This window comes from Asterias amurensis, chromosome 5 (genome assembly GCF_032118995.1).
Source record: "Asterias amurensis chromosome 5, ASM3211899v1".
NCBI lineage: Eukaryota > Metazoa > Echinodermata > Asteroidea > Forcipulatida > Asteriidae > Asterias > Asterias amurensis.
This window is the reverse complement of record NC_092652.1, coordinates 16,421,183-16,445,262: the sequence shown is the minus strand read 5'-3', so window position 1 is coordinate 16,445,262 and position 24,080 is coordinate 16,421,183. Positions and strand designations below refer to the sequence as shown.

At 40.1% G+C, this 24,080-nt stretch overlaps 2 protein-coding genes across 3 annotated transcripts in view; one reads left to right on the top strand and one right to left on the bottom strand.

Moving 5' to 3' along the window:
• LOC139937609 (ATP-dependent RNA helicase DHX29-like) overlaps nt 1-8,694 on the bottom strand; it is a 42,251-nt gene extending 33,557 nt beyond the window's left edge. For both annotated transcript variants that reach the window (XM_071932830.1, XM_071932831.1), the window contains exons 1-6: nt 8,493-8,694; nt 6,507-6,703; nt 4,573-4,702; nt 2,895-3,040; nt 1,279-1,404; nt 740-866 (exon numbers count right to left, since the gene is read on the bottom strand). In XM_071932830.1, coding sequence (XP_071788931.1) covers nt 740-866; nt 1,279-1,404; nt 2,895-3,040; nt 4,573-4,702; nt 6,507-6,703; nt 8,493-8,586 — 820 coding nt within the window. In that variant the 5' untranslated portion in view covers nt 8,587-8,694. The remainder of the gene's footprint in view (nt 1-739; nt 867-1,278; nt 1,405-2,894; nt 3,041-4,572; nt 4,703-6,506; nt 6,704-8,492) is intronic.
• A 3,741-nt stretch (nt 8,695-12,435) lies between these two features.
• LOC139937377 (solute carrier family 49 member 4 homolog) lies at nt 12,436-23,551 on the top strand. Its single transcript, XM_071932499.1, has 11 exons — nt 12,436-12,779; nt 13,999-14,109; nt 15,114-15,204; nt 15,851-16,051; nt 16,815-16,882; nt 17,549-17,678; nt 18,832-18,943; nt 19,548-19,615; nt 20,796-20,914; nt 21,367-21,552; nt 22,283-23,551. The coding sequence occupies exons 1-11, from the start codon at nt 12,530-12,532 to the stop codon at nt 22,417-22,419; spliced, it is 1,473 nt and encodes a 490-aa protein (XP_071788600.1). The 5' UTR covers nt 12,436-12,529; the 3' UTR covers nt 22,420-23,551.
• The last annotated feature ends 529 nt before the right edge of the window (nt 23,552-24,080 follow it).

Below are 24,080 nucleotides of genomic sequence, written 5' to 3'. Positions count from 1 at the left end.
GGGATTCGAACCCTTGACCCTTGAAATTCTAGAGCAGTGTCTTTCCAACTAGACTACCGAGATTGCTCTAGAAGACACTGCTCTAGAATTGCAAGGGTCGTGGGTTCGAATCCCACCCGAGTAACATGCCTGTGATATTTTTTCACATCGAATCCTGTGTTTTGGCGGCGGGTACTGCAACGGTATAAGAGATGTTAAATTATAATAACTTTGACTTTTACCCATACACCGATGTGTGTTAGCACTTAATACAATGTACTCAGTACTTTCCCTGAGTCTTGTGAACACTGCGTAAACTTGGGTTCAAGCTTGTTCCCAATCAATGACATGGTCTAGAGAGAGTGTTCGGCAAAGGCAGACTTGTCATATTCCTCTCCGCAGCCATAGGCTTTGTCTCAGGGTACTTGTCGTTATTAAATGGATAGGGCCATTAGGGAAGGGTGGGGGCGGTTGCTGATGATCGGTTAACATTCCAGGAACCAACGAAGCACAACTTACACCCATTTCAGACAGCACGCCAGAGTTGCGCCAAACCAAACGGGTAAGGAGGCTGTAGGCTTTGTATCAAGGTACCTTTCATATGAAACGGATAGGTCCGTTGGGGGAAAGAGGTGGGGGTGGAGGGGGTTACTGGTGACTAGCAGGAACCAACAAAGCAAAACCTTTCTTGATACTCAAACATTTTTGCATCATTTTAAGGACACCCAATGAGGCCGAAACAGCTTAGATTGAAACTAACCTCTTGCTAGTCTGGCAATCTCCTTGCCAGCCTGAGTCTGCATGACCTTGTTGCCTTCTTCCTTTGCTTGACCGGCTGCCATCTTAGCATCCATGAGTTTGGCCATCAGAGCCAGGTATCGCTCCGTCTAGACAAATAGGAGGAAAAGCTTACACAGTGTACACAAAATTACATAAAGTTTACATTGTTGCAAATGCAACTGGTGCCCCACTAATTTGTAGCTAATCAAAAATATTTGCTAAGCATTACTTTCAACTTAACAGCTTTATGAAATGGGAGACTTTTGGACGGTCCTTTTTCACAGGATTTGCCTGTAGTGCATGTGCTCAGACACAAGCAAGCTTTACCGAGCATGTGCACGCGCGCTTAGAGCAAAAAAAAGGACCATTATGTCTGCTGACGCCAGCGTCTCAAAAGTTTGCCATTGGTCCCAGGCTAGGGCTTGAGTCTGATGTTCTTATCCACTTGGCCACTACGAGCCATTGAGGATTAATACATAATGTATTTCTACCTCAGGGCAATGACCTCTATGAACTTACTGGGTCAACCTCCTCCTGTTGGATGGATTCTGGTGTCTTATCCTCTTCCTCATCCTCACTGTATGCCTCAGCGTATTGCAAGATCCAGTTCTTTACATTCACCTGCGGGTCTTTCTGGCTTTCCTCCTTCACAAATCAAAGTGAGAACAAGCATTTTATATAGCATAGATATGTCTTTACTGTTAAGCCCGCATAATGCTTGGAGGTGCCCTCCGTATTACTGCGCATACCGTCCGCACGCGCTTGCACTGTTTGTACTTTGAGTTATAAACATGCTATTATATAACGCAGCAAACAGCCATTAATAGAGCGAGATCTCAAGATGACAACAGTAAAATAGCATACGATTAGAATGATTACTTACAAAATTCTTCCTAATCTAGCACCTCAGTATTTAATTCAGCTTGTTCTGATCAAACCCCAGTCTCGCTTTGGCCTTGCAGTTCTGGTAATGGTATTTTTCTAAATCACCCTGTTGGTTGTAGTAAGGCTGATCTTGGGGACTGGGCCTTTGAAAATAGTGCACCGCACCTCTGGAATAAACTCCCCCTTAATATTAGGAGCGCTGGTAGCCTTGATGTTTTCAAATCTGTCCTTAAGACTTATCTTTTTAAAGAAGCTTTTTATTGATTGTGCATATATTATTGAATGATTTTTCTCTGAAATGGATTGCATATTGTTCCTTCCTGTGCATATATTGTTCCTTTACTAATTTATTTGGGTTTACTGTCTTAATGTTTTGCAATTTTTACTCTACGGATTGTTCTGTAAGGTCCTTGTATTTTCCTTTGTTTGGATTGCTGTATATTTTCCTGTTGTAAAACTTTTAATATTTTTATAAGTATTTTGTTATGCGCTTATGGAATGGGCGCAATATAAATGAATAAATTATTATTATTATAATATGGTCCACATAAGAAAAAATGACAAAAGAATGACAAAATATTTATCACACATACCACTTTCACAACTACCCACACAAAACTTCTGTAGAACAGTTTTGTTGACAATAATTTTTCCATGGCAATATTATATTTGAAAGAACAACAGTACGTCAGGCACTTCAACTGAAAAATCTTGAAGTCTATGAACATTTTTTAAGGGGCCAGCAGCAGCAGCAAGGCCAATACCAGGATAATACATGTATGTGAAAATGTTGTGGCCGAGCGGTTAAGAGCACCAAATTCAAACTCTGGTGTTTCTGATCAGCAAAGTGTGGGTTCCAATCCCCAGCCATGACACTTGTGTCCTTAAGCAAGACCTTTAACCATTGCTTCGTCCTTCGGATGGGACATAAAGCCGTTGGTACCATGTGTTGTGTAAACGCATGTAAAAGAACCCAGTGCACCTATCAAAAAGAGAAGGGGTTTGTCCCGATGTTCCTGGCTGGATTGGCAGCATATTGCGCCACAGCACCTTGTAAACCATTGCATGGTGCTAAGGATTAGGTCTAATATCTCAAACTTTGTCCCACTCCTTGTAGTAATAATACCTAGCGCTTTCCTTTGGCAAAAGGCGCATTATGAATACGGTTATTTTTCTTCTTATTATTATAACATGGCCTTCGTGCAACTCTAGGCCAAAAACAAGCTCTTTGCTCTAAAAACTCAACGTACCTGCACTGGTTTCTTTTCCTTTTTCCTTTGTTTTCCACCTTCCCTTTTTCCAGCCTGGTCTTCCATAAATGTTTTCCTGACCTTATCCTTCATTTCCTGTCTATCTTCCTCGAGGAAAGTACCGGCAAACCCCGCTGGGAGCTCGTCTGACAGGAGTGAAGAATGCACAGTGTTTTAGGCATTGTTTTAGAAAAGGGGTAACCCTTAAAGACAGTGGACACTATTGGTAATTGTCAAAGACCAGTCTTCTCACTCGGTATATTTCAACATGTGCATCAAGTAACAAACCTATGAAAATTTGAGCTCAATCAGTCGTCGAAGTAGCAAGATAATTATGGGAGAAAATAGACCTTAATCACACATTGTTGTCACCCTAGTCTCACAAAGTTGTGCGCTTTAAGACATGTACGTAATAATGCTTGATTTTGAGACTTCAAAATCTAATTCTGAGGTCTTGAAATCAAATTCAAATATTTTAGTGAGAAATTTCTTCTTTCTCGAAAACTACGTTACTTCAGAGGGAGCCGTTTCTCACAAAGTCTCATCAACAGCTCTGCATTGCTTGTTACCAAGTAACTTTTTATGCTAACACTTATTTTGAGTAATTTACCAATAGTGGTCCAGTGCCTTTAACCACAAGAGGCACAAGTGCACAATCTATACAAGGGAAGTTGACAGTTTTGCACTGACACACAATAAAATAACATAACATAACATAACAATTAAAATTTATAAGGCGCTATTCCATCAAGATCATAGCGCACTAGAAAGAAATTAACTTGGAAAAAGGCGAGTCTTAAGGACTTTACAAAAAGCAGATAGAGTATTAGATTCCCTAATGGCAGTTGGGAGATTGTTCCCAATCATGGGCCCAGCCACACTGAAAGCCTTCTGACCTAGAACTTTGTTTGCTCGGGGAACATTCAAGCAAGTGATGTCAAGTGTGGACCAAAGAAATCGTGGAGGAGTGTAATGTGACAGTAAAGTGGTAATATAATGAGGTGTAGTTTTGTTAAAGCATTTAAAAACGAGAAGAGCAATCTTTAAATGGATTCTTTCTCTAATTGGTAGCCAATGAATGTCCCTAAGCGATGGGGTAATAAACAAATATAACATGGTTTGAGGGTGACTAGTCGATATTAGCTCCCCGAGGTATTGAAAGTTGACAAACTAGTTCCCTCGACTTCGCCTCGGGAACTAGTTTGTCAACTTCCAATACCGAGTGGAGCTCATCGACTAGTCACCCGAAATAAACCATGTTGTATTTGTTTTACTATCCTTTATACATATTCAGTTACCGGAACATGAGTTTTGAGCAAGAGAAAATGATTACTGTGAAACAAAATGCACATGATAAGTTTGTTCATGTGTTGGATGTCGCTTAGAGAGCGCTGTTCGTGTGTGTATACGAAACGGTGCCACAATCAATAGCGCCCGGGGATGACGTCGCGCAATGGTAGTGCGCATGACAAGTAAAATAGCTCCCGGGAAACTACATGTATTACTTGTCGTGCACATTTACCACTTGCCTGAATACTCACGTGCGCGCTTGGCAAAATTAACACCTGGCACGTGATGATGAGTGGACCAATGAGAACTTGACTCTCTGTCATGAATATGTATGAGGTGTAGTAATATGTAATATAAATATACAACCAATAAATCAACCAATACATACTGTCTGGTAGGTTGAGGCACAACCAATCGAGAGCCGAGTGTAGGTCTCCTCCTTGGACGAGGTTATTACTCATCGCCGCAGTGATCTGGTCATGCGTGAAACCCACAACAGCCAAAGCCATGTAAAGATCCTACAGATGAAAAAAACAACTTATTGCATCATAATTAACTAGTTCTTATATAGGCCTAGAGGGCATTTTACAATAACCGTATCAATGCGCTTTGCGTTATTGCCCTGGTCATTGGGGCAATAACATCCCTGCAATCTTTCTCAGCTCCCTAGGGGTATACAGCCCGAGCTGCCGTCAGTCTGGGGCTCAGAGGGCTTTTTCAAACACAATATCAACCTCGACATTCTTAGCAGGTACCCATTGATTCTCATTGCTTCCTTTCTTTTCTTTTCATTGCTTCCCTTCTTTACACTAACCGCATCAATGCGCTTTGCATTATTGCCCTGGTCATTGGGCCAATAACATCCCTGCCATCTTTCTCAGCTCCCTAGGGGTATACAGCCCGAGCTGCCGTCAGTCAGGTGCTCAGAGGGCTTTTTCAAACACAATATCAACCTCGACATTCATAGCAGGTACCCATTGATTCTCATTGCTTCCTTTCTTTTCTTTTCATTGCTTCCCTTCTTTACACTAACCGCATCAATGCGCTTTGCATTATTGCCCTGGTCATTGGGCCAATAATATCCCTGCAATCTTTCTCAGCTCCCTAGGGGTATACAGCCCGAGCTGCCGTCAGTCTGGGGCTCAGAGGGCTTTTTCAAACACAATATCAACCTCCACATTCTTAGCAGGTACCCATTGATTCTCATTGGTTCCTTTCTTTTCTTTACATTCCTTGTCTTTCCCTTGGTGAAGAGAAGTGATTGTAGTAAAGCATCTTGATCATCAAGGACACATGTGTCACGACCAAGATTCAAACGGAAACCCACCCTCTGATGAATTAACCACCAGAACTTAAAATTGATGCTCTTAACTGCTTGGCCACTACACCCTAAACATCAAATGTATCAAGGTTACAAATGACTTAGTTCGGAAAAAAATTTATCACATCTTGTGCTGTTGAAAACACCAAATTGGTTTAATGCAAAAACAGAATGCGGCGTGTTGTGGCCGAGTGGTCAAGTTCACCGGACCCAAGTCTGGTGTTGTCAGCAGCAGAGTGTGGGTTGGGTTCCATACCTGGTAATGACACTTGTACTTTCCAGCAGTCGTGTGATTTTCAATTCCATGGGTTCTGACTGGGACCCCGTACAACGATATTGAAAAAATATGAGACCGCCAACATAGATAGAGATAGATTGCTCAGTTGGTAGAGTATCGGCACATATTCAAGAGGGTGGAGCAAACCTGGAATTACATGCAGGTCATGAAGGCTATTGCCCCCTTGCCCCTGGTGTTGCCTTGGTGTCCTTCAAAAGTTTCTCATTGACTTTAAGATTTTCCAATGAAAGTGCCCTGTGCAAAATTAAAATAGCATTGCCTTTTTGAAGATGAAATTCTAGGCGTGGTCGAGGTTCAAATCCACTCTATATTTTTTTGCATCAATCCAAACTTAAAGGATTTGGGTACTTTTTCAAAATGTCCATAGATTTACATTAAACTTACAGGGTTTGAAGATAATGATAGTGGAAAGCTTCCCTTCAAATATTAATTACTGAGGTGCTATAGTTTTTGAGAAATGAGTAAAACAATGTCATGAAAATACGTTTGTAAATGATAAAAATAATTTTTGTCTCATGAGACAAAAATTATTTTCATGACATTGTTTTACTCATTTCCCAAAAACTACAGCACCTCAGCACGTAATATTTTCAGGGGAGCTTTCTACTATCATTATCTTCAAACTGTGTAAGTTTAGTTTAAATCTGTGGACATTGTGTTTTTTCTCCTACAAAAGTTACATAGACCCTTTAAGGAAACTTACTGTCAGCTTCTTGGCAGACATCTTCTTGGAGACAATTCCTTGCTGTTTGGAGGTCTTCTGTTGTTTAAGAATCTCCTCCAATATTGCTTTCTCTAAATCGGCTGGTAAGGAAACCTTAATAACCTTCTTGTCGTTGGGTTTAACTGCATCCGCACAGCCATCAGGCTCTTGAAATCTGTAGTTCTTTTGAACTGTAGCTAAACAAAGTAAAAGATTGGAAATCATCAAAAGTCAATTGAGTAAGATTCGTCAGAAAGATAATTGAGAGTTATGCGACAAATAATAGCAATAATAGTATTAGTCTGATACATTAATATGGTGCATAAATAATGCAGGAAATAAATATGAATATACATGTAAACCTGGAAATAGGCTCCGGGATCTGGTAAGTTTTTGTCCTTTTTCTTCAAAAATATTTTCTCAATGGTGTTTTGTTGAGTGTTCATTGGACATCAGGATTAAGTTAGAATTTGTGTCATGATTTTTCAAAGTGGTAAAATTGGGGCAAATCTGGTGACTAGCTGTAATGTAAAAGTTTTACGTGTTGGACCAGATTGTCATTTGCCTCTCAAAAGAATCTCGTAACCCTCCAGCCTGGCGGTCGTCGGGAGGAGGGTTTTGTTATCGCAACTATCAGTACAGTGATGCTGATGTCGCTTCAACATTCAGTATTAATTACAGAACACAGGGTTTAAATGGAGATACTCAATTTATCAAGTCTGTTAACCTATGGGAATCACACAAAACATATAATTCGAGTCATAGCTTTGACAAAGAAATTGCTGGCATATGGAAATCTCCCCCACTCAATCAGCAATCTCCACCACCCCCACGACATCAATGTCTGTCCAATTCCATTTTTGTTGGAACAACAACAGAGATTAGGGATTAGTTGAGAAAAGAGTAAACCATGGAATTGAATGATGGAACTAGAACATGATCATGAAGATGACTTTTTATGGCTCCCTCCATCATGTCCATCCAATCCATCCATAGACCATTATTATGGTTTATCGTAGGAGGTCCTGTTTTCGAGGTGTCCCTAAAATCGTGGCAAATCTTTTACCTCTCTGTGCGCGATGTAAACAGCCCCAAGATAAAATTGTGTGGTTTTATTTGCCAAGCAAAGAGTCTCCTCTCCCTTGACCAAAACTTAGAAAGGCGTAAGGCTCCACTGGATATTTGCACTTGTAAATGCAAAAAGTTTGGTATTTTTGGCATTTCTACAAGGTACCAAAATATGTCATAATATTGAGGCCATATATACAAATATTTACCCACCGAAAAAGTTTCATCAAACACTATTTCAATTCACAATTCATGATGATCAAATCATGTGACTGAATATATTATGGATAATCTTCCGCATGTCGCCACCAATTTATCAGCTTGTTAATCCAATTATCACTATTTATCAGCTTGTTGATTCAATTATCGCTTTATTATAAATTTTAAGAGAAAAAAAAGGGGGGAAAAAATTAATAAAAATCTGATTTGAAAGCCAATGATTATTCACACTTTTTATTAAATTATTTATTTTTGTTATTTTTTGCAAATTACCATGGTACATGTAGTTTTAAAATTTCATTAAAAAATATTTTGAATAAAACGAAGACAACTGATGGCTATAGAGTCATACACAGAGTCTTAAAGAACACTTGTAGTCACTGCAGATGTTTCTTACATGTTTGGCTTCACCGGGAAACCATGCTTTCTTGTTTGCCGTGAAAACAGGAAAAACTCAAAACAAATGGGGCCAGTTGAAGTCTTCGAAGATCGGTGTGTAGTATGAACATTTCAATGTCCGTCAAGTTTTAATATATGTTTGCATACTTCAAAAGAAGGTAATTAGGGCATCGGTTGATATAAGGCATAATTTTTTTCCCCCAATTCAAAAAAAAAAGGCATAATACTTTAATAGCGTGCAAACTGGTAAGGGGAAGATATTATTGTATTGTATGGACGTATGTTAGTTTTTGTACGAACCTGTTTTTGCATCACTCCCGCCTTCCACATTCTTCTTGCTGGGAACACTTACGGATGCAATTGGTTTGGGGGCTTTATTCTTCTTTTTCCCCATGTTGATCAAATTCTGAATGTCAACAAAGTAAACAAGATCTCATTACAAAACCGTCATTAGTCCTATTTATTATGTGCAAAAGCCTACACGTCGGTTCACTCAATGGAGGCTGCCATCTTATGTCTAGGTTTTTGGTGACACTAGGTGGCAGCAGACTTACCAGGTAAATCCATTGTTCTTGGAATAAACTATAAGCCGTCGCATGGCGAGTCTAGCTCTGGGAGAAATCATCACGTGGAGCGACTGGAACTTTCGCTCCTCCAGAAAGTTCTACCAACAACTACTGAAATTGTATTAAAATTATGCGGTACAAAATAAGTTTAACATAATAAGAAGAAGTGTCTCGGCCGAGCGGTTAAACGCACCAAATTCAAACTCTGTGTCTGATCAGCAGAGTGTGGGTTCGAATCGGCAGCCGTGACACTTGTGTCCTTAAGCAAGACATTTTAACCATTGCTCTGTCCTTCGGATGGGACGTAAAGCCGTTGGTCCCATGTGTTGCGTAATGCATGTAAAAGAACCCAGTGCACTTATGAAAAAGAGAAGGGGTTCGCCCCGGTGTTCCTGGCTGTGGCTGCTGTATGCGCCGAAGCACATTGTAAACCCTTATACGGTGCTAGATTAGGTCGCAGAATCTCTGCACTAACCTTTCTTTCTGAAAGTGTGTATTATATACACTCAGCGCCTTGAGTACATTGTTTGGTAGATACGTGCGCTATATAAGACTTTGGTATTATTATTATTTACAACAATGATTGTGCCTACGCAAAAATAATAGCACAGTAAGATAGACAGGGAGTGTTGAAACAATCTTGGAAACAAATCCCAATACCGACGTGTACCTGCCGACATACAGGAACATTTTACAGGGCCTAATACAGGTAATCTAAAACACCTCAAGTTGTAAGTCGGGGATAATTAATGTCATACCACCCGATCTGGGTTCGAATACCGTACGTTCGAAAATGTAAACACAGGGAGCTCGCGCGGTGGCTGGAGACAGGTCGGATGCTATGCTGCTAGTAACGCCTCGTTCTAGAACTTTGTCTGCTTTCAACCTCTCGTGCATAATCTGTCTCATTAAAGGCAGTGTGCACTTTTGGTAAATTACTCAAAATAATTGTTAGCATAAAAACTTTCGTAACCCCAAGCAATGGAGAGATGTTGATAGTAAGGATGACCATGAACGTGGAGGGACATTTGACATTAGTCCCCTCAAATAGTGGGGGACTTGCCCGCCCCTTACTATAGATTGATGCCCATGACGGGACACAGGCTTTGTCTTACACAGTGACTTGATTGTCATGATACAGATGGTCAAACACACGGTACGGGGGGACAGTTAAATCGTGTCCCACATCACACCCTTCAAAAGTTGGCCCCCTACCCCCCCCCCCCTCCCCCACTGCTGTTTGAGAGCTTTAGCAGCATAGAGCTATATTTATAGCTCCATGGTATAAGCATCGGAGGATGTAGTCTTGGCCACGTCAGGTGAAATTTCTATCTTCAAAGCAGATGACATTGTGTTTATTGAGAATCACGAGTTCAGACCCAGAGTCACGCGTTTATTACCAATAACTCAATAGATTTTGCATTGTTGGAACTACAGTAGCTCAGTATATCTAGACTTGGTTCCAAGTTGGCGATCGTGGCTTTTATGTCATTTTATTTTGAAACCACGGCTTCGGATTTGGCTTCAGGCTCCGTCCTCTCGTCTGAAGCCCTGATCGCCTGAAGCCAAAGCATGCGCAAACTGTCAAAACAACCGCGGGGCCAATCTAGCCTGAGCCAAATCCAAAGCCAAAGCCGTGGTTTCGAAAAGGTCCAAACCCGATTATTGCCTGAAATAGCGCCCTCTTGATAGATTAACCTCCGTCGAGGTACTGGCGTGTTAGGTGTGGCGCGTGATAGCTTATCCGTGGGGATGTTTTTTTCTAGGCTGATACAAACGAATAAATAATCTCAGACTTGAGATCAAGCCTATCCCATATTGCAAATACTAATGCTGGAAAGTGAAACCGGACGGAGTGAAATACACTGCCCGGAGGCTACCGGCTATACCGGCTCTGTGTATCAGTTTCCTGTTGATTCGAAGAGGTTGTTGGGTGAGTCCTGTATTGATAGCTCTAATTAAAGCTAAAACTCGTCTAATAATGGCTGATATTGATATAATAATACTAATAATGATGGCTTCTTATTATAACGCACGTTATCCGTCACTCATCAGTGACGCAATTCGACCCTGCGGAACCCTCTCGTGTGCAAATTATTTTCTAAGTGCAATTAAACGGTCGTGCACAAACTCGTGCGGTTCCCCTTTTGTTCCCTTAGTAGCATGTTTAAATTCCTCATCACTCGGTGACGCTTATGGTATGGGGCTAACGTTTTAAAAGCAATAGGACCTTTTTCGAATGTTCCCAAGTGTAGACGTAAATACAAAGTACGATTTGCAACATAAGGAAGCGTTGCCTTAAAACAAATTGTAAGCTTATTATAGGCGACAATGGCCTATAACCAATGTGTGGAGGTCATGGAAACGGATACAGCTGCAGCTTATAGTTTCGCACTGTTTGCCTACAAACAATCAAACCGAGGGACCAGTGTACGATTCCGGCCAAAATGCTTGAGCCACCCATTCACAACGTGGCAATAAACATCTCTCCCAACCCCAACCCCACCCCGCCCCCAAAATGTTGATGGGAGCTCAGACCGCCAAATGAACGCCAACATTCAATTTTTGGGGTGCGTTTGATTAAGCGAACGTGTGGGCAAATAATTACCCTACGTTCGTCCAGGAAAAAGTCGCCTACTTTTGTTTCCAGGTCGAACGTGTGCAGATAATTACACACGTTCTTTCTGGAAAAAATACGCGTCATCACGTGACCCTTCTCGTGGTGACGTCGGTGCACCTCCGGCCAACCCCAAGTGCCCCGTTTGTGGTGTATCTGCAAACGTCCGTCCTGCGAGTTAGTTTAAAGTCACCTGGAAATAGAATTTGTTTTCTTTCAAACATAAGAGTATAATTATGCTTGCGAACAATAAAACAATTTTTTTAGTAATTGTTTGTCACGATTTATATGTTTAAAAATATATAAAGTTGTTTGGGGCTGACTCCGCCTACCCCTTTTGTGACGTCAATCGAGGCAGACTTTGCCTGCAATGCGTATATATAGTAAACACACGTGCAAAGTACATGTACGTCCAAGTCGTGAGTTGGTACGTTTCAAAAAGTGTTTTTCTGCATTCAGCAGCAATACACCTGGTCGGCATTGCCGGAAGAAAAAAAAACCAAAAATCTTTTTCCAAATGTACAAACTCACAACTCGGTCCGTACATGTACTTTGCAATTGTGTTTACTCTACGCATTACAGGCAAAGTCTGCCTCGATTGACGTCACGAACAGCGCCCTCTCGGGTCAGGGTCTACTCTTAAATTTGTAAATAACATAACAACTGATTTTTTAAAACCTTAGTTAACTGTTTATTCACATTCCACTCATCAAAACACATAATTATTAGTGACCAAAGCTTTATTTTGAAAAAATACCACTTCCAGGTGACTTTAACTTGTGAGCTGCAATGCACAATGCGTTAGAGAACTGAATGGAAGAAAGACAAAAATCGGCCGGGATTGTAGACCTAAAATAAATTCCATAAAGTCCTGCTTCAATGACTTTTGTTGAGGATAAACTATCTCATTATTTGCGGGTCTATAAATGCACCCCCCCCCCCTGTTGAAGGTCACCGCGTTTCAATTGACATGTTTCACTTCTGTGCTTTGCGACAAAAGGTATTTTTTTAACCTCCATGGTCTATGATACTTTGTTGTACAGTAGTTATACTCCTTCTGTTGGCTACCACTCATTGGGTCTGTCACCCACCATCGGTTGTTGATGTGACTCTTTGGCTATAACGTGATTTCTCGCAGTGTGTAGAAGTGCGACATGGAAGAGGGCAGTTCAGAAACAAATGTAACCCAACCACTGCTGAGCAATAAAGAGCAGGATAAGACACCTTCATGTAAAGAGAACAGACATGACCAGGAGCACAGCAACGGTTCCAGTGGGCATCATGACATTCACAGTGAAACCTACGTAGCATACAAAACACGGTGGTATATACTGGCAATATTTTCACTGCTGTATGCGTTCCAGGCTAACGCATGGAACGCATGGGGACCCATCGCTGGCACAGGTAACATTTATGTGAACACTGCAAAAACTGGGGTGTTAAATTAAATCCATGGGTGTTGTTACCAAATTTAACCATATAAAGGTGTTAAAATAACACAAATTTCTATAAAAACAACTAAATTGACCTTGTTAAAGTTGGTTCTCTGTTCGGTATCTTTATAATGTGACAACACCCATGATGACAATTTAAACACCACAGTTTTTGCAGGTACACCCAACCAATAACATGCTATGTTTTGTCTTATGCCCTTTTCGAAGGGTTCCGGCTCCAGATTCGGCTCTGAATAGCTTGGCCCCACGGTTGTTTTGACACATTGCGCGTGCTTTGCGTACGTGCTCAGGGCTCCAGACGAGAGAACGAAGCCTGAAGCCGAATCCCACGCCGAGGTCGTGGTTTCGAAAAGGGCCATCTACATCTACGCTGGTATTCAGCAAAGTCCACTTCTGGATGTAAAAGCTGAGGTGAACACTAAGTGTGCTCGAAAAAGGTGGAAAGTTGTGCTTCGAGAAAAAAAAGTGCAATTAAATAACAACACTAGTTAAAATTAGATGTGTGACCTGAAGACAGTCACCGATGGAGCGGTGATTACGTCTGCAGGGAGTGCGTTCCATAGTCTGACTGCTGTTGGCATGAAGGAGAACTTGTAGATATCTTTAGAGGAATGAGTTGTGAGGAGCTGGTATTTTGCTGGGTGGTAGTTTCTTAGTCTAGTATCCAGTCCGAAGACAAGATGTAGGCCTATGTAAGAAGTCCTCGTGGATTCAAATGTATTTAAATTCGTACCGGATCCCAGTAGATGGCAGACCTGATATGGAGGCAATGAAGGCGATGGCCTTCATGCCCCCCTGCCTTTCTTGGTGCCCTTGAAATGCTCCAGTAGAAATTTACTCTTTTCTCATACAGTGCCATATACCAAGGACACCAAATTTACACAAATGTGTGCGCTTTCAGATACCCAAAATGGCTTCAGACCTGAAGTCTTTTAATATTTAAGTGAGAAATTACCTTTTTCTAAAAAAATACGTTACTTAATTAGAAGGAGCCGTTTCTCATAATGTTTTATACCAATAGTAGCTCTCACATTGCTCGTTACTAAAACATTTTTTTAAAGTAATTACCAATAGTGCCCACACAGTTCTTTTGTAAATTTTATAAACGCGAGAGAAGAAGAATAAATTAGCATTTTCATAACCAATTTTGTTTAACACTATTTGTTCAGTTCAAGTTGTTCTGCAGTGGTCCCAAGCGGAAATCGACCTCTGTATCAATTGGGGACCAGTCAGCTACGTCACCGCTGGCTTATTTTTCTCCTACATACTGACTATCAAAGGTAAGCCCCTGACAATTATGGGTACAACATTCTTGGGGAAATGATTTTGGAATTTATTTGGTACAATTATCCTGGGGTTAACAAATTCAGGAACTCCTTTCAGTGATGTTGGATTAGTAAGCTTCCCACTCGTCTAGATTTCACGAATGCACACAGTCCCCAATAGGTGGCACCATGGTGTGTCTTGTACAAGAGGGGATAAGTGTTCTCACCAGGGCCCAATTTCATGGCTCTGCTTACCGCCGAATTCTGCGCTAACGCGATCACGATTCCCCGCTTACGTGCAAGCGCCGAATTTCTGCGTTAGCCTTGTAAGCGTAGAATGCCTAATAAAGTGGAGTACGCACGCGCAGAAGCCAAAGTTCGCCGCTAGCCCGTGAAACACGCTTGCCGTAAGCACATAATTCTCTGCTTCCGTAAGCGTCGATTCTGTGCTTACGGTAAGAAGAGCCATCAATTCGGCCCAGACTGTTTAAATAATGTACCCTCCCGTTATGGGGCAGATGGTACCCCCAATGTTCCCAAACTTAACACTATGATACAGAAGTACATTCAACAAAGATTGACTGGCGACGTTCATTCTGTTAACGTTAGAGTCGCCGATATCGATATCGCAACACGAATTATACTAAACCCATTGCTTCTGATGGGAAACCCATTGCTGATGGGAAACCATTTGCTGCATATCTAGCCTTTTGTCAAGGCCGTCATGGCTTGGACAGTTTTGTATTAAAGCCTAGCGACTGGAAAGGGAGACCACGCACCGAGTGGCGAAGCGAAGCAACGAGATTCGCCACTCGACTTGCACAAGTTGGTCTCCCCTTCCAGTCGATTGGGATTGCGGCTCTACGAAGCTGTCCAATCTACGAATGCCTTGACAAAAGGCTACCGTATATTGGGCTTGGTATCAAGCTCCGATGAATCAAAATGATATTTAGCCATCTACTTATTTAATGTGGACCTTCGTACGCGTAATCTTAAGACATGTTTGTTTGCCTCCTCAGGTTTTCGGTTTGCCTTGATTGCCAGTGCACTATTTCTACTCTCAGGCACTGCAATCCGTTGCCTACCGGTTGGAATTGAAAACATAAAATGGTACGTCTGATTTGTAATATTCATCCCCGCTATGACATAGACCTTAAAAGCAAGATGATACCACGTTGTCTCCATTCTAAACACAGCTAGAACGGAAGAATAGTTTGGTCACCGTTTATGAGAGTCTGCAACCAACCCTCCAATAATTATAATATACGGTTAACTTGACAAAGTGGTGGACCCATAAATATTTGCACGGATTGTGGTCAGGTCTGTCAAATCATGATTATTTAATTTAGTACACGACTGACTTTGAATCGTTTGTGTTACGAGTCAATGGGGAAATTTCCTGCATTGAGACAGTGGACCAGTCTATGTTGTATTAAGTTCAGCGGGTGAACGACCTTGCACTGGCCGGTCAAACTTTAAATTGTATTTCTCAAGCGTAGTCTTTTAGAAGTCAAAATGGATTCAACTAAATTCAAACGCAAAATAATATAACGAATGCTTCAACAGTTAGCTTGGTAAGTTGCTTATAGCAGCGTAACACACTAGAGTAAGAAGGCAAAACAAAACACGGGACTTTGGGGGTCACAAGTTGTGAGCAATATTTAGTCATACTCCACCCTTCGTTACTTCACATATGGCCACTTTAAAAGAAACTCCGCCGTCACAAAATTTCAATTTGTTTTCAATTGATGAACAGGACAGCCAACATTGGTCAAGTGTTCATCGGACTGTCTGCCCCTATACTCCAATCAGCTCCAACACATTTGTCAGCGATCTGGTTCCCGCCTCATCAACGAACCACGTCAACTGCCATAGCAGGATCAGCAGGATGCCTCGGCTTAGCCTTATCCTTCGTCCTTGGTTCGAATGTCGTCCCCACCTTGCCAAAATCTATCACGTAAAAAATCTATATTGTTTTGAATGTTTTCAAAGCCGTTTCTGAAACGGCGACTTCGGCTAACGGCTAGATTACAAGCTGCCTGTTCGTTAACACGGGCAGACTCGCTGATCTAGCCGTAGCTGTAGCCAAACTCGCCGTTTCGGACACGGCCTTAGGCTTTCTAAAGGAGTTGCTGATACTGAGGTAGACATGCGAACAAGACATTTTAAAATATTATTATTACATTGCAACCAGTACAAAAATAAACTTCCAACTTGTATTTATTTCCCGATAATATGTGGCAGAGGGCGTCCCACACAAAAAATGTCTTATGTCTTAATCAACAAAGATTTGGCCAGGTATTACTTGTACAGAAAAAGTGATGTCATTGGATACAATGTACTTACTTGAAACAATTATTTCATTGGTGGAACGCGCAGTGACGTAGGCTTCCCGTACTGCGTTTTGATTGGTCCGATGTGATGTGGGTGCACCTGACAAACATCACCTCGGACCAATCAAAACACAGAATATGGAAAGTATCCCTTCGATCGGACGTCTGCATGTAGTTTTCACTTTGTAATGTACAGGACTTGCATACTACGTTGATTGATGTAATATAGGATTTGACTCGATTCGCCGTAAGAAATGAGTGATGGCGAAATGTGATTATGGACGGGGATTGAAGAAGGCTCACTGGCAGATATTTGGCAAAATCACCTCACGTAAAAACCCCAACAATCAGCTACCTATAAGTATTTTTTCATTTTATATTTTGAAGCGCTGATAACATCACTGCGGTTCAACGAGAGACTTATTTCAACTCCATCATGAATTTATTGTACATCCGTAAGTAATATTACTGAGTTTGTATTGACCATGTACAACAAAACGCTATGAGGTCCACAAGACATTCTGACATTGCAACCAGTGCAAAATAAACCTTTTACTTATATTCCATTCCCGATAATAATGTGGCAGAGGGCGTCCCACAAAATAAATGTGACTTTTGTAAAGAAGGAAAAGCACCCCTTAATAACATCCTCTAAAGATTTGATGATATTCCAACAACAAAATCAGAACACAATAATTATGGGTGGGGGAAGAGACACACTGTGCCACAAATAATTGAGCCGCGAAGGCCCAATAGGAGGGGCGGTGCTATCTTTTGGGCATCGACGTGTTCGTCTAAATCGATTAAGAAACAAGAGTCCTGGCAATTCTATAGCACAACAAAAAAATACGGGCGGGTAAAGGGGTACACCACGCCAATCAAGCACCAAATGATATTTTTGAGCGCCAAATTAGTGTCATGGAATGATTTCATTTTCCCCTTTTTATTTTGTTTTCATCATCTCTCCCTCTCTCTGTATATCGTTTTATGGGAATCACACGAAGGTAAATTTATTTGGTCCGGAAGAATCTTAATTTTAAGTAGCACAATTTGTTTTGCCAACAGACCACTGCTCTTACTTAATATTGCCATTAAACATCACTTTCAATTTACTTTTCTAGAGTGTGCCATGATTGCAGTCATTGTGATAGTAGCCCTGTTATACTTGCCCGACAACCCACCAACGCCACCAAGCGTCTCAGCCACTGAAAAGCGAGAAGGTTTCGTAGCCGGAACCAAAGCACTTATCAAGTAATTGGCACTAAAATTGATTTACCTTTTGTATTTGATTTCTCGGGTAGATAAAAAGTACTATAATAATATAACTATAATAACCTTACTTATATAGCGCTTTTACAAAAGCGATACAAAGCGCTAACGAAATACAATAGCAACCAAACAAAAGATAAACTACATGTTTTACAGACAAAACAATGCAATTAACAATGATACAATCTAGAGTAACTTAGGATAGAGGTGGGTTTTTAATTTGGATTTGAAGGAACTCAGGGAATTGGCTAAACGAACAGATTGAGGAAGACGATTCCAGCATTTTGGCCCAGTTGCAGCAAAAGCTTTAGATCATACAATGGTACGTTATCGTGGGGCATTCAAAACAACAGCTGAAGTGGATCTTAATTAATGATACAAAGACTATGCACATTAATTTAGTTAAAAACATAAAACAAATACAGCAACGAGCAATCTAAATACAGATGAAGGAAAAGAAACAGCTGGAGCCCGAAGGATTGTCTAAGGAAACACAGTTCCCGCCTATAGAGGTTCGCTCCTCCGGCTGGTTCTAAAGAGCACAATACTTATTGGTTAAAGTTTAAAAGTTATCGCTGAAATGGGCCGGGAAAACCTATAGTAAACCACGAGGGAAACTGAAGGATAAATTGATCAATTATTTGGGGTTGAAAAAAATAAACCATCACTAGACAGGATTTGAAACAATGACCTCCGGATTAACATGCTGGCGCTCTACCAACTGAGAACATGTAAAACCCTATAAAATTACCATATTTTGACTTTGTTTGTGAATATTGTTGGAACAACCATATTTAAAAATATTGTTAGCAGGAAGTATAAAAATAATTAGTTGGTTTGTCTCGGCGTTTCAACAAGGTCGCTCTAGTCAACTGACAGGAGACAGTGCAGGCCTGAAATTTAGTTTGCAAACGCAACCTCTGAAAAAATCTTCGAGAACGTTGAAATGGTCACTAGGCCAAGACCAGAGCAATGGCCTTTGTTGAATTACAGACCTGCAATAAACGGTCTTACATACGGTGAAAAGAAAAACCAAAATCTCAACTTGAATAATATCAGTTTGAAAACTTGCAAAAGCCATCAACTAACTTGCAAAAGCCATCAACTATAAATCGACTATTTTTCATTTTTTAAGGAGTGCATCTTTCTGGATACCTGCTCTTTCCTATAGTGTCAGTACAGGCATTTACGTTGGTTGGGACACTCAGCTAGTTCTTATATTTGACAGCGCACTGGGCGTGACACAGGTGAGTATACTTTATAGGAATGGTCCGATTCATCAGCGCATTTGCAGCCTCTATAGTTTTGAAGAATTAACACTCTCATTGACCTTTCATTACATGTAATGGTGTCGACTTGGTCACTAGGAATATCAACAACATACATCTCAAAAATAGATTTTGGGTACGAAGTTTTCACAGGTTAATTTTGTGGTGTACAGTATATCTACAATCATTATACGATTGAAACGGACCACAGTTCAAAATAACAGACGTTATCCAGAGTCTTTAAATCGTTCTTGTTTTGGTTTGTTGCAATTAAATTGCGCAACAATGCGCAACAATGTGATTTTTTCTTTTCTTTTTGAGATACTGATTACAGTAAAGTTAGTTTTATATTGGATATTGGACATTCACATTATATTTGTACAGCGAACATCAACGTTGCTTTTTTGATATCGGGAGGTTTATTGTACAGTGGAATATCCTCATTGCATGTACTTTCAAAATATCAAACCAGCTTGACTGTTGTCAAAAAAGCATATGGGTTGAAAAATGTTTCCTTTGAGATTACAAGTGGTAACTGTACGTCATTTCTGAACCCCTCAAAAACACATTTCCTCCACTGCAGACTACAGTAGGATGGATCGGTTTCTACACCAACATTGCGGCAACAATAGGAACATTAGTTCTTGGAATGTAAGTCACACTTTAACAAATCCAGGTCTGGATTTACCCGGAATCTCGTTTCACGGGCAATGATTTCTGGGTCACTATGACCCGGAAACTGTGTCAAAATAATAAATACCCTGTTGTTGGTCAAAGTGACTCATAATCTGAGTTTAAGATCTCATTTTAGCCTCCTTCTTGGTCAGGCTGACGCGGTATTGAGTCAGGCCTCGGGACCCACAATGGGGGGGGGGGGGGGTAATAACAATAACAATACTTTTATGTTTCACTTAAAAGGAAACTAAACTAACGGAAGACTAAAATGAACCTCTATGAATTATAGTTTCAACTCATTTTAAGCGAAAGGTTTATTACCATAGTAAATCAATGAATACGCAATAAATACATTATGTGGTGCGACCAACGCCCTCAGTCATCTGCACCAGTTCAATGGGCACGTGGTGTTTTATATGGGGACTAAACAATGAGGTCGTGGTGGGTTTCCCGAGCTACAGAAAAGGGCTCCGCAACAATACCAACACTTATATAGCGCCCCATGTTGACATGCTCTGGGCGCAGAATAGGGCACTAGTAAAAAAAACTAAAAAAACAAAACAAGCAAGTACAATTGTAAGGACAAATAAGGGAATCAATGTGTGGTGAAGAGTTTTTCAACTAGTGGTTAAATCCTAACGAGGCCAGGGGTCGATTTCACAAAGAGTTAGGACTAGTATTAACTAGGACCAGTCCTATGAGATATACAAATTGCATGGATAGTCATAAGTTAGGACGAGTAACTGGTCCTAACTCGAGATAAGACTAGTCCTAACTCTTTGTGAAATCCACCCTTGGTTCTTGACCAATAGGAATGAAGAAACTGTCTTATAAGCTCGCGTGTCACTCATTGTTGTTAACACTTTTTACTGGTCATAAACAAAGGTTTATACACACCCAAGTGACGCGCTCTCCACTATTAGGAATAGCGAAACTGTCTGAGGTATTTATGAATGAAAAAATAAGAAACATCATTATGAATGATCTTTGTGATAAGTGAACTTTAATGTTGAAACTACTAAAAAAAAAGTATGACATCTGCAAGCTTTATGCATCTCTGTCCAAAGAGAAGTTACATCGATTGTTAAGACTGCAATTTAATTTCTATCAATAAACATTCTACCAAGTTCACAGTTGTTGTTTGTTTCCGAAACAGATTTGTAGATTTCCTTGGAGGGCACATGAAGTTAGTTCTCTTGGTAGCAATGCTGGGATTGGTGGGCAACTGTGTGTGGTGTGTTCTACTGTCGATGCACTACATCCAGTTTAGTAAGGGTAAGTAAATTTCCACTTCTGATGTCCTTCATCAAAGCCGTTTTGCAACAAGCTCAGTATACAGGAGGATATAAAACTTTGTTTTAATAAAGGCACTGGACACGTGTGGTAATTTTGTCAAAGACCAGTATTCTCACTTGGTGTATTACATCCCAACATGACAGGAAAAACACGCCTGTTGCACAAGTTTGTGTGCTTTCAGATAATAAAAGGCTTCAGGTCTGAAATGATAAATTATACCTCTTTCTAAAAAGAGAGAGCCGTTTTTCACAAAGTACTGCACCATTGCTCGTTACCAGGTAAATTTGTATGCTAGCAATTACTTATTAATTTCTCGTGGTCTCTTACCTAGTGGCTTTAGATATTGTTTATAGGACGAATTTGCATTACAAAATAATACAAAAAATAACAATACTTAAATTATTTTATGAATTTTTCACTTTCTAAAATAGCGAGTCTGTACATCTCGTGCATCGCCATTGGTTTCTTTGCGAATGCCCCAATTCCACTGTATTTCGAGGTCACCGTTGAGGGCATGTATCCAATAGCCGAAGGAACCGTTAATATATGGATGGGGTGGCTGAATAACGCTTTTATGCTGATATTTGTGCTACTGCCGCAAATTCTTCCAGGAATAGGTAAGGACTTAAGGAATCACACAGCCTTTTCGAAACTCCTGATTTTCTGGTTCAGTCACCGGTAAGAAGTCAAAGGAATCACACAGCCTTTTCGAAACTCCTGATTTTCTGGTTCAGTCACCGGTAAGAAGTCAAAGGAATCACACAGCCTTTTCGAAACGCCTGATTTTTCTGGCTCAGTCACCGGTATGCAGTCATGCCCTTTCAATGCGAAATGCATTGTGAAGTAGGGGCTGGAATTGAATAAAGTCTTGGTTTGGAAAAGGTATGTTCCAAAATTGTGACTCCTGTCTAAGTTAGTGACAAGAGCTATATATTGAGCCAATTTTATTTTTAAAGAAATGTTTATGAACCATAAGGGAAACTGACAGAGTAAATATAATTCAAGTTTGTGGTGGATAGAGTATAGTACATCAGGTTTTAAACTATAACCTCCGGACTTACGTGCCGTATAGAAAAGACACCCCTGTTGAACAATTGTGTATTTCCAGATGCCAAAAAGGGCTTCAGGCCTGCAGTCTTGAAATAATTGAGTCAGAAATTACCTCTTTCTCAGAACTATACAATACTTCAGAGGGAGCAGTTTCTCACAATGTTTTATGCTGTCCATTGCTCGTTACCATGTAAGTTTTTATGCCTACAATTATAGTTTGAGTAAAGTTATACCAATAGCATCCAGCGCCTTTTACAATATATAAATATTTTGTTTTTGTTCTTTTCTTCAATCTAGGTGTCCAGTGGTTGAACTGGGTATTTCTAGTCGCCGTCATCCTCTGTCTTCCATTACTTCTGGCGTACAAAGAGAAATACAAACGATTTGATCTTGACACTCGTGACGAAATAAATGCAGCATCAGACAAAGAGTAACATAATGGAGAGACAAATGATACATAATCTCAATTAGAAAAAGGAGTACATGCACAGAAATATGAAAAACTGAGTTAAAAGACATCACAAGAGACAATAAAACAAGCTAAAATGGAGATGGGCTGGACACACTGCCCGAAGAAAAGACAATATGTTGACAACAAGAATAGGATTGGCAACCAAGGACTGGGAAAGGGAAAATAGGTGGACAGAGAAGAAGATGGCGAGATGAAATCAGGGTATATATGCAGGAAAAACATGGACCAGAACTGCAAGAAATAGAAATGAATATCATGTACAAGAAGAGGGCTACATCTTACACTGCATGAACACGGGTATGGTGGTGATTATGATGATGATGTTGATCATAAGCTTCTTTGCAATTAACTAAAATAATTGAGAAAAAAAAACATTCAAACAAAGTTGAACAATTCCATGTTAAACTTATATGCGGCAATTCATTAACGAAAAACGAAAACCCTCCCACAATAGAGCAGTAACAACATCTTTTTATGACAGTTTTTTAAACAATTAATTTTTTTTAAATTGGTCTTAGGTTGTTTGGTCGATTAGTCACACTGAGTGACGTCATATTTGATTATTTAAAACATAGTTGTGCAGTAAGCACAACAAGTAGCTTAGCACAACAAAAATGCTTACCAGAATAATGGTCACCATCAGAAAAAAATACTATAGCTGTCACATCATGAACGTAACAATCTGTGACTTATAATTTTCTGGCTTGTTTCATGCTTAGCAGAAACTGTTTAAGCATAACAAGTAGCTAAACAAAACAACATTATGCTACCAAAAATGGCTACCAAACAAATTACTATGTCACATCAAGTACAACCTGTAACTGGTATCTGCCTTTGTTTGCCAATCATAAAATGTTTAAGCTCTATGAAATTGGGCCAAGGGTGAGGGTACGTCATAATTAAGCACACAATTATATTAAATACTATTCGGTGTGCTTTGTGGAGTTAATGTTAATAACGTTCATTTTGAAAAATTAATGATGGTTTATTCATTAAAACAGGTTTTCTTTTAGTGGTGATTTACAAACGGTGTGAAATTTCCATGTACTCGTTAATGGAAGCTACATTGGTTTGTTTTGGGCATTTAATATAATACGCACAATATTTATTGGTGTAATAAGTTAATAGTAATACGTATACTGCAATAAAAGATGTATTTTTTAATTGAAATAGATTTTAATAAGTTTTGAATTATTGCTTAGTGCATTCTGTTCTATTTATAAGGGAATACAAGGGTATATAGCGACGAGTTCTTAAACCGCCGTTTGAAAACCGGCAGGGTCATTGAAGGCGAAGGCCTCGCACGGCAACGACCCTGCAAAGTTTTAAACGACAATTTAAGAACGAATTTCTTAAAGACTTTTTATTCAACTAAGAAGATGACTTCCAAATCTCAATTCATGTAAACAAATAAATAAATCAATCAATGAATGTTGCTATTTTGACCATCGAACCATACAATTAAAGACACTGGACACACTATTGGTAATTGTCAAAGACCAGTCTTCTCACTTGGTGTATCGCAACATATGTATGAAATAACAAACCTGTATGTGAAAAATTTGAACATACGGGGGGGGGGAATCTCCGTCGGACAGTTTTTTTTTTTTTTTTTTAAAGGAG

What these genes read in the sequence shown, in the direction of transcription:
- LOC139937377 (XM_071932499.1), top strand. Translation starts at nt 12,530, where the DNA reads ATGGAAGAGGGCAGTTCAGAAACAAATGTAACCCAACCACTGCTGAGC. An exon ending in GGAACATTAGTTCTTGGAAT is followed by an intron (nt 19,616 to 20,795) that starts GTAAGTCACACT and finishes TTTCCGAAACAG; the next exon opens with ATTTGTAGATTTCCTTGGAG. An exon ending in CTACATCCAGTTTAGTAAGG is followed by an intron (nt 20,915 to 21,366) that starts GTAAGTAAATTT and finishes TTTCTAAAATAG; the next exon opens with CGAGTCTGTACATCTCGTGC.